The following is an 11,319-nucleotide window of genomic DNA, read 5'->3' as shown; positions in this document are numbered from 1 at the left end:
TAAATTAGAGGTGATGGTGACTCTCATGCTTGGCCTGCCAGATCACCAGATCTCTCTCCCATCGAGCATGTCTGGGATATGATGGGAAGGATATTGTATCTGGCACGGAATGTTGATGACCTTGTTCGACAATTGGATCGAATTTGGCAGGAAATACCGCAAGAGACCATCCGGGAGCTTTATCGGTCTATGCCACGCCGTGTGGCAGCTTGTATCCAGGCTAGAGGCGGGTCAACACCTTATTAAACTTGTTACTGTAACTCTGCAATAAATTATTCAATTGTTCTGAAATTTTAATCATTTTCTATTCTGTACATTGTCTTCCTATTCATCAATTTCCGTTTCAATCGGACAACTCCTTCTTGGTGCGTCGATTTTTTTGTTATAGAGTGTATAATCAATGGTAGTTCAAAGTATAACTAAATAATTTTATTTTGAACTAAAGTAATGGTGAATTAAATAAATCAAACAATTATAACTCCGCCCACAAATAAACTGCTAAAGAAATACTTGGGTTACCAGTTTTATCTTTTTACCCTGATTGATACGGTTTTATGCTGATACGTATTTGTGACAGTCGGCGCGAAAGGGTTAAACAACGGCTTTTTAAATTTTCATCCGAAAATCCATGTTAACGAGTGTTGGAAGTCAAAGATGCTTTACTTCTTACGGGAACAATATAAATATGAACTGATTTTACTAACAGTTGATACTCTTTCCCGGGGTACAAATAACTCTACAAGTATGCGATATTGATTTGAGTTGACTAGTATGTCGTACTGGTAACTGGTATACGATATTGATTTAAGAAGTTAGGAAACGGCTGACTTATTTCGACTTATGACTAACCTAGTTCTGAAATGAAAAGAATGGAAAATATTCGAATCAATAAAAGAGTCTTGAATTAATAATCATGAAATTTGTGGATTTGAATTTTCTCAGCAAAAATTTCTTTCCTTGACAATCGTTTTTTGAAAGTTTCCAGTCCAAGAACCAAAAACAAAGGGAAGTCGTTCAATATTCCGGAATTTGGTGAGACTTTTTTTTCACCTAGATAAAAATTATCAAAATCTATGAATAATTCTATATTTTTGCAAATTTTTATGAGCTCAAATAATGCAGCTTTGGAATAAGTTTTTAAATGTTTAAGATTAGATCACAAACGCTTTTTATTTTAACAAAACTGAAGCTTTCGCATGTGATGACAGAGTCTTAAAAAAACAGCCTTAACAATTTGTTGCGCGAAATATGGGAGTAACTAAATTTTTAAAAAAATATAGGGAAAAAACTTAATTGTTTAAAAATATTCGTACTGCTTAGCATGCTGATGATTATCTTTTCATTTTAGAACAATGTCTTCAATCTGTGATGAATCAGAGCCGTCAGATGATGAAAAGGACGAACACGCTCAGAGCTTTACACGTCTTAGGAGCACAGAAGCTCCTAAAATTGTGGAGCCCACAAATGAAGCATTGGTACTGGAAGATCCATCATTGCCTCAACCTGTGAAGGTATGGCATCCTCTGAATTTCTGTTCTTTTAATTTTCATAGATTAATGTATCATAGACTAGCCGCCTCTAGAGACCAACTTGTATTTCAAGATTTAAAATCGTAACAGTCATTTATTTTTTATAAATTATATGATATTTACATTTAAAGGATATTATTGTACAGTTAGGGAATTAAAAATTTGTGTTAAGAAAAGTTCGTGTCATAAAATAATTATTATTATTTATATTTGGCGACAAAAAGTTTTAGCATTAGAGTTTTATAAATTTTTTGACTTTTAAATACCGTTAGTGGAATAAGAATATGCATATTTTTGTTCAAAATTTCCTCTGATGGGGAAATATAGCATTTTTTATCACTAAGGGCATGGCAAATAACAAACAGATAGCTATGCAAAAACAGATAGCTTTCCTAATAGGTATGAATGTCTCTAACCTATAAGCGGACGCAACCGATGAATGCTGATAATACAGGTAGACTTTACTGCCATGGAAAAATGTATGAATGAAGGATAAAGTCTATAAACGACCTTCTATCTACGTATGTGGGCTCTGACTTATAAACACTCTCCCTATGAAACCAATAAAAGGATTTATCCCTAGTTTACGTTTGTATGTTAAACTCTGCAAATATTACCTTTAAATGGGGCTTTTTTCTAATAATTTTACAAATGAAATATTTTTTTTGTTTTTATTAACTTCTTTACCTATTAGGGGTTGTTACTGAAATATTCCAATTATTATTATTATTATTAAAGTGTTTTTTTATAGATGGCAGCAGTGTAATGTTATTTGCTTTATATATTTTTTACCAATTATTTTTACGATAAAGCTAAGAGCACATTCGTTTTTTTTCTTCTTAAAAATTTTTGTTACTGTTAGATTAGTACATCTAATTTTAACGCAGGTTTATTTTATTTTACTTTATATTGGTAAGTCTGTTTCTGCTTTACTTTTTTCATCTCAAGCTCAATTAATGTTATATTTCTTTTTAATTTTTTAGAAGAATAGGCGCATTATAAAGAGTGATTTTTATCTAAGGATAAGTTTTGTTTATTTTGAAACGTCTCTTTTGCTGCCGTAAAGGAATGCGCCCTGATGAGAAACTTCACGTTCTCCTAGTAAAAAAAATATATATATTGAAAAATAACATTTTATTACAGAAAACAAAGCAAAGTTATCATAAAGCTTTCCCAAAATAGTCTGATGTGGACATAGGGGATCTAGAAGGTTAAGGCTCTACAATTTTTATTTCATTCCATCGATTTGAAGCTGCGTAGGCTTCAAGCCGAAACTGAAGCTCAAAACCCAGTACTTCACAATGACAGCTCAGTGCCTTTAATCAGGGTGGCTACCGGTCAGGAAAATTTTTCGTGATCTTAATTCCAAATACAATTTTTAAGGATTTTTGAAATAAATAATTTCTTAAGTAATTTATTTTCACAAACGAATCTGGGATAGATGAATAGAAATAAGTTTTTAGAAGAAGTGGCAATTAACAGATCCACTAAAAGAGATTTTTGTGAGACTACAGACATTCTGCTTTAACCCCTAATTCATCGCGGCTCACATCAAAACTATCAGTGGCAACAAAATCAAATATGTATTATAAAAGAAAAATATCAGATAGAGGAATAAAAAAAATCTAGAAAGATAGAAATTTTCATATCGAATTTTAAAGATACAAATTTTACTGAAGTTCATTTAGAAGTACTTTCGTTTTCTTACACAACGATCAAGAAGATTATGTTAACATCACTCTCATTCATTTTTTAAATTTTAAATAAAAATGTTTTAATTAAACTTCACAGCTCAGATCAATGTAAATCAATGCATTCGTAGAGGAGGTTATAAATGCCTCTTTTTGTGCTGCCATCTGCCAAAAGTAAAGTGAACTACCGTGGATAAGTTTGGTCTTGTTTTCTCAAATCAGCTGTATGTAGGTAATTCATGGTTTTGCAGAGATACAGCCTATCAAGACAATTATTCCAATTTTATAGTTTTCGGGAGATTTCAGTCCAGTTATTATGAAAGAATTAGTTTGTTCAGTTTTATGGAAGGCTTCGGCCATAGTAGTGGTGTTTTCTGGTACATTTGCTTTTCTTGTAAAATAGGGATGATTTACTCCAGAATTTGAACAAAAACTTGTTGTTTTATTTAGAGAATATTTATGGAATATGCAAATAAAGCCATATGCAGACGATAAAATAATAAACGGCAACAAAATAATAAGCCTTTATATTTTATTTTATAGCAGTCGTTGAACTGCCGACTCGATTTTGGGTTTACGACTACGAATTTTCAACTCCGTAGCCTTGTAATTTTGAACCTAATCTAGGAGACAAGGGAACTTCTGGATTAAGTATTGGGAGAAATTTGTCTTCCTGAGGGACTTTTTCATGGAACTAACCCCCATTTGCGTTACATAGTGAGGAAAACCTCCCACGGTTGGTCTGGTGGCAAGGGAACTCTAACCCATGATTCGTATACCACTGAGGATATTTTACGTCATCACTGAAGTCAGTGCGAAGCCGGGTGCGTAATTCGCATCGACCAGCTTTTTGCTGGGATTCGAACCCAGCTCACCTTACTGGAAGGTGAAAGCTCAATCCTCTGAACCAACAGGGCTCAATTAGCCTTTATAGAGGAGAAGAAATCTATTTTTAAAACAATGATGATTTTTACAATTAATAAACTGTTGGACTAAGGAGCCCTCGGGCATCAAAACGCCTCCTGTCCTAACACTGACAGTTTTAAATTACCAGCGAAATAATTTTTTACACACCTTAGGAGCATGGAAAGAAATCCAAAGTTGGCGAGTTATCGATAGACAATATAGCCAAAAGCAAAACACCTATTCGTTATAAACATTTAATTTTAAATAATCTGGCTACAGGTTAATCACCACAAGGACTGTGAGAAATTAATATAACCCTGCAACCGGAACATTTTTGTGGTTAGAAAAATGAAGCAGGTTAAAGTTAACAATAGATTTTGATATTCGATTTGGTCGCGACAATGAATTAATGAGTTATACGCATGTAATGGATTAGAAAGTTAGCCTTTACATTATTTAGAAGAAAAAAACTGCTTTAATTTAATTAAAATTGGATCAAGAATGATTAAATAATTAAATTTATTAAATTAAAGGAATCTTAAAAGGCTATGAAATATGCTATTCCTTTAATGGTATCACGTAGCATTAGTTTGTAGAATAGTAATTAAAGGATTGGCAAAATTCTATTCCTATTATATTCTCTGTTATATTATCTGACTTCTCAACTATTTTTCTAGAGTCCATCTTCGAGCAGAGTGCAGTTTAACGACACACGTGAACCTGTCACATCTCAGAACTCTCTCACTCCTCAGTATTCAGTAGAATCACAATCTGTCTTCATCGGTGGTCGTCATCAGCGTCGACTGTCGAGGACCGCCATCGACAGACTGGGATTGTTCCGACAATCGACGGTTCCCACCCACGACACATTCAATGTGCTGTCGGTGGAATCGGATGTTGCAGCTTCCGAACCTGCCCTCGCTAGAGGCAACAGCGTATCCCAGATGGAAGACACAGTCGGTGGCCTCATACCAACAAAGCAGCTCGTGGAACGTAGTGCATCTGTCGCCGTGGGCGGAGGCATGACGCGTAAGCCCACTCTCAACAACAGTGAGTGCAGTCTGTACCCTGGAGGCTTAAGACCTCACCTAGGCATGACACGTGGTGAGTATACCAGCATCACAGATGACATTGAGAGCTTTTCGATGACCAGATATAGTCGCCCGAGGGCAACTTCACCGCTGACCCACACATTCGCACCTTCTTTTTCGCGACAGAGCAGCGCCGAGTACCAAACTCTACTCTCCGTGGAGTCGGAGATTCTCCATGGAGCCGAAGAGGCTGATTATCACATGATGGAGGGTCTCATAAAGAGGAGACTTCACAGAGACTCTGAGAACTTGACTGTTAGTTTGGAAGAGCTCTGTAGCAATAAAGGAGAATCTGATTCGGAATTGGAGGACAGTGAGAGAAGGGGGTTTTGTTGTATGGGAGGTATAAGCCCATCCCCCTCTGCACCAAATGTCACCGTAGATCCCGCTACAGACTCTTCGCCTGATGAACCCATGCCTAAATCCCAGTCGGCTCATTCCATACAGACCCTGAAGTCACTTATTAAAGGAACTGAAACTATGTGTTAATTTTATCATTCTTGAACAAAGATTACAACTGATCGGTATTTCTATAAAACTAAAAAAAATTATCAAGCATTTTAATAAAAAAAGTAATTTAAGAATACATTAATGCTTCGCTTGCTTTATCAATTAAATCCAAGAAATTTTTTTTTTGGTATTAGTCAGAAAGAACTTGGTTGACTTATAACCCTACATACTCAACACAAATGTGAACAACACTAATTAACTGAGATTTTTCAACCGTTGAATCATAAGTAATTTACTCCGGAAATATTTATTTATTCAAATTATTAATTGTATTATTTTCATGGAAATAATCGTCTCTTCATTTGAGGTATTCAAATGAAAAACTGTGATTCTACGATGAAGGTAGGTCTTTTTAATGAAAAATAAAACTTGACTCATGTTTGTTTTCTGAAACAATTAAAAATGGTATCAAAAACAAATCAACAAAAAACTAAACTAGCTAGACCTAGTATATATTAGTATTACCGGGTGTAATAAATCTTTTTTTTTCAATTGGTCATTAATTTTAACTGTTTTCTTAACTGCCAATGTAACTTGTTGTTCAATTAAAAGAATGCCAAAGCTATGCACATAGTTTTATATCCTACAAAAAATAATAACTCTTTTTTTATTGCAAAATTCCGCGAATGTGTTTCATATAAACTTGCTTTTAAATTACTTAATAACAATACTGTAAGGACAAAAAGTGGACACGCGTGATAGCATCAGAATTACAGTAGCGATGGTTGCACCATAATTATGAGCATCCTAGATAGCATATAACTGATTAACCAGTAATCTTGAAAGCATTTAAAGTAAATGTAAAATCGTTCTAAGATAGATGCAAACTAATGAGAACTATGCGCAATGGTATGATTTTTAATGACAGAAAGTGAGTAGATGCCGTTTATGTTTGCCGTTTATGATGTCTTGAAGAAACGGCTGCAGGAGTTCACTGTCTAAAAGAAACGGCTATGATCAAATTATATGAAAGTTTTCGTTGGCGGCTTAGATTTATATTGTAATTGCCCCATATATAAGACCATGTTTAGCAAGCGCCATAATCTCTAACGAATTGTTAATTGCTGATGATGATATAGTTCAGTGTTTCCCAAAGTGTAGTACGCGTACTCCCAGGGGTACGAGGAAAGTTTAACGGGGGTACCCGTTCTTATGCGAAATATCTTTCAACAAACGAAAATTTCAAAAAATTTGTTTAAAAACTATGCTGGCCATGAAAATTTACAATTACGTATTTTTCTATTGGCTATTATTTTTGCAAAGCTAACAGTTAATAATTAGTAGTGTCAACAGCCAGTTGTGATTTTTAACTTTTGTGCAATTTTTTTACAGTAAAAATAAACATATTTGTTTTAAAAAATAGTGTTTTAAAAAATGCATTAATTTTTTTATTAGCGGTACACAGAGTTACGAAAAATTTAGAAAGGGTACACAAAAGTCATAAGTTTGGGAAACACTGATATAGTTAGTGTTGATCGAAAAGTCGCAACATATGACTTATATGTAACACTTTAATTGAAGGAACTATGCAATCATCTCTTACCATTAATAATCCTACTACTTCATGTTGCTCTTTTCTGGACGCATTCATTTTAACTCTAGATTCACCTTAAATGCTCTCATATGAACTAATAAATTTATACACAACCTACATTGCACTTATCTTTTATCAATAATAACCCTGATGGGTGGCGCTGCTGTAATTTTTATACATCTGATGCCATTACGCGTGTCTATTTACTTTCGGGAAACTCTCTTACATACAATATCTTTAAGAATCACCTTACAAAAATACCTTTTACAGAAAGATTTGTCCTCAAACAGCTATCCAACTCTACATAACACAGTATGCTTTCATAAGGAGTGAGGCATTTCGCCTTATGCCTCATAAAAGCATCGAAGTTAACAACGATACCCATCGTTTCACATCAGAAAATGATTGCGATGATCGCGAAAAATAGCTATGTTTAGGTGGTTTTAAATCACGTTTTTCAGGTAACAACTGATCTCTCACGAGTGCGTTCTTGCGTACTTGTTACAAAAATAATTTTCTTGCTTATTATATTTGTCAGAGTGCTACGTATATATATATTCGAAGAAAAAAAAAGCACAAATACTTGTAAATGTGATTGTCTGTTTTTACAAACATGCTCATAGAATAATGTAAATTAGATCTGTAGCTATTTATTCATAGAAGAGTTCATCTAGTATAAAATATGCTTCTATACAAGACCTATTTACATTATATATGACCTGTCCAGATAGCAGGGGAAATAGCATCAGCATTTAAAGTGTCAGGAAATTGCGTCAGCATTTTTACTGAAAGGGAATTTGGTCAGCATTTAAAAACATTACAACAAGCTTCTCGGGTATTTTTAATGTACTGTAGAAACGTTTAAAATCCTTTGCCAATAACATTTTAATTCAAATGTTTAAAAAGAATCCGCTATTATAAGTTAGAGTAGTTTGTTTAAAGTTTATAAGTTAGAGTAGTTTGTTTAAAGTTTATAAGTTAGAGTAGTTAGCAAAACCTAAACACACTGACCATTTGCTATATTCTTTGAGCAAAATGGCTAATAGGCAAAATGTCACATTTTGTTGAATATATTATCGGTAATTGCCAATATTAGCTGCCGTTTTCCAGGATTCCGAAGATTTATAATCTTTTTAAGAGTAACATCATACCACATAAAATGACTTCAAAATTGATCTTTGATTTGATAAATTTAGTTAACCATGTAATAAATAGGTCATTTATTTCTAGTAAAGGCACATTAAAATACTTTTATATGAATTGATAAAAATTAATTTGAATTTTAACATTTTTGTGGTAAGTATGTTTACTACTACTTAATAGATGTTATATAAAAGTAAGAAACTTAATGACTTTCATTTTTAAATTAAATTTTATAAATACTCCAAACTGAAAAAGAAATTTAATGTTATTACTTATTTTACATTCCCTAAAAACAGGCATATTGTAACCAATTTTATTCAATATTACTTCATCAGAGCTGAAATTAATAACAAATGGCATACCAATGTTATAGTGACGGTAAATATACTTAGCACGGCCTTAGAAAAGATTAAGATTGATTTTGATTATTTATATATAAATAGGTGAAACATATATGTTAAAGGCCTGATAACTTATAGATAATGATTTTAAATGCTAACCATTTAAAAAAAATATCCCCTTATAATTCATCAATTTTTATTTCGTCATCACTAAGTTAAGTTATTTTTATTAAAAACCGTATAAAGTCTTTTTGTTATAAGGAATTTTAATTGAGCAGGTCGTATACTCTAATGTATGTAAGTCTTGCTAAAAATATTTCACTTTGTATTCTATCTTTTGCACATAAGATGTGTACATATTTAAAAATGAATTTTTAAATATTGTATATACAATGATTGCACACAAGCATTGGTAAAAGATTAACGTAACACTTTCAAAGTCTTCTATCAACTTTAACTAATGGTTTAAAAATATTAACTATTAAGTGTTTCGAACCATGTAAATCTTGTATTGTATGAGCTGCCTTTCGACAAAATGTTTTGTAACCAAATTTATTTTGTTTGATTCTTGTAAATATGGTGTAACGAATACTCATCATATGTCACTAAATAAGTGCAATTATTTGAGTTCCATAAAAATTTATTATATACTTCCAATTAATTCGATGTTCCAAAATAAGTTTTCATTTAGTTAATATGGAATCTTGACCATGTATTATTGATAAAATAAATAATCCCAAGAAACTGAAAGATATTACCTGATTGAAAACTTCATACTCTTCAAAAATATACAAAAAATGAAATGACAGTCGACATGTTTTAAGCGTTTTATGATTCCAGACTTAATCATTTGAATGCCACAATAAATAACTACAATCTAAATTTGCAAAAATAGACAAATTTTGCTAGTTTATAAAAGGTTTAGCATAGCATATCTGACAAAAGTGGTGAATTATATATGCCTACGAATTGTTTAAAAATAGTGGTGAATAAAAATCTACTAAATTTAATTTATTAAACTAAGAATCACAATAATTAAGTAAATTTTGAATATATTTTCTGCAATTCCATAAAAGAGTGTAAATTTTATAGTTCTATATCATGTTATAAGGTGTCATCCAGCTGTTTTTCGCGGCCTATGTGAGAGGTCAGTGTCTGCAAGCGGTGGTAGACGCAGCCTAAATGTAATTTCAGTGTCAGCTACCGGTGGTTGACGTGGCCTAAATGTAATTTCAGTGTCAGTCACCGGTGGTTGACGCGGCCTAAATGCAATTTCAGTGTCAGCCACCGATGGCTGACGCGGCGCTCAACGTGTTAACAACATTAGTTCCTCTCCTCCTCTTCATAACGTGTGTAAATATAATTTACTCTGATTTGCCTCTCGGCCAAAGTATTTATTCTTGTTCTGGTTTTCATTTCTTTTTTATCTCGGCTTCTGCGGTTTTTTTAGTTTCTTACCTTCATTCATCCATTTTTCGTTGGCAACTTAACGCTTTTCTTCTTTTTCTTTAAAATCATTTTTGATTCTTTACTTTCACGTCAGTCTTGGAAATGGGAGCTTGATGCACTTGCAACATGTCGACGGTCATTTCATTTTTGTGTATTTTTGAAGCGTATGAAGTTTGCAATCAGGTAATATGCATTATTGTGTTATACTAATGATTTCATATTGCTGTCGGTTTCTAAAAAACAGTTATAATATTTAAAAAGCTGTATTGTTTTATGCAATAGAGTTAATTCGTAACCAAATTTTAAAAAAATAAAAAATAAATTAAAACTTTAATAACTACGTTTTTCAATAAATTTAAACGGTGAGAGTAATTTAATTTTATCAGGATGATGCTTTTGTCTTACTAATATGTTATAGTAATTTGAAAACAATCATTAGAATGTCTCGAAATTTCCTTGAGTGCGCATTTGAAACCAATTGGGTTCTATAATTTAAAACATTTCATTATTAAATCTTAAGATTAAATAGTTGTAAAATAAAAATAAGATATTAGTGTATACAAATCATGTTCAAGATGTTCTTAATTTATTTCAATTTATTTGTTACATTAAATTGAAACTAACTTTGTATTCAAACTAATTTCCATGTGAATTGTTACTTTTATATTAGGTTATGGAAGAATTTACTTTAAAAAAAAAAAGGTTACAATTTTAAGATAATGAATGTTCGCACATATGAAAGATTATATTTATCGGTGTTGCACACTTTAGCATTATGGTGATAAGCACACTGATATAATTGTACTTCCGTCTTGAGAGCTTTTATGATCATTGTTATGCAGGTTTACTTCATTTAATGATGTGCAATTCATCACACACGTGAAATGATAATTCCATTGATTAAATTTTAGATACTTTAATTAATTATAGAATAAATTAAAAATCAACTAACCCTTGTCCGGTGTTAAACCTTAACTGATTGGGTGACAGCGGATGAAGATAACTGATATAAAAAGACTAATACAAAAGTTAGTATTGGAATTCTGCAATTATAAGTTTTTATTTTCCATAAAAATGTATGATAAATCGATACTTGGCCTCAACTTAGACAGTATTTTAGAAGCT

At 32.2% G+C, this 11,319-nt stretch overlaps 1 protein-coding gene across 1 annotated transcript in view; it reads left to right on the top strand.

The window, feature by feature from the left end:
* The window catches only part of LOC122269824 (transient receptor potential cation channel trpm-like), a 255,102-nt gene extending 247,268 nt beyond the window's left edge, over positions 1-7,834 (top strand). The window contains exons 25-26 of the mRNA XM_071187014.1: positions 1,349-1,511; positions 4,804-7,834. Coding sequence (XP_071043115.1) covers positions 1,349-1,511; positions 4,804-5,706 — 1,066 coding nt within the window. The 3' untranslated portion in view covers positions 5,707-7,834. The remainder of the gene's footprint in view (positions 1-1,348; positions 1,512-4,803) is intronic.
* Positions 7,835-11,319: the final 3,485 nt, after the last annotated feature.

The sequence above is a fragment of the Parasteatoda tepidariorum genome, chromosome 10 (genome assembly GCF_043381705.1).
Source record: "Parasteatoda tepidariorum isolate YZ-2023 chromosome 10, CAS_Ptep_4.0, whole genome shotgun sequence".
Taxonomy (NCBI): domain Eukaryota; kingdom Metazoa; phylum Arthropoda; class Arachnida; order Araneae; family Theridiidae; genus Parasteatoda; species Parasteatoda tepidariorum.
Note: the sequence above shows the minus strand (reverse complement) of the source record. Positions and strands in the feature narration are given on the sequence as shown.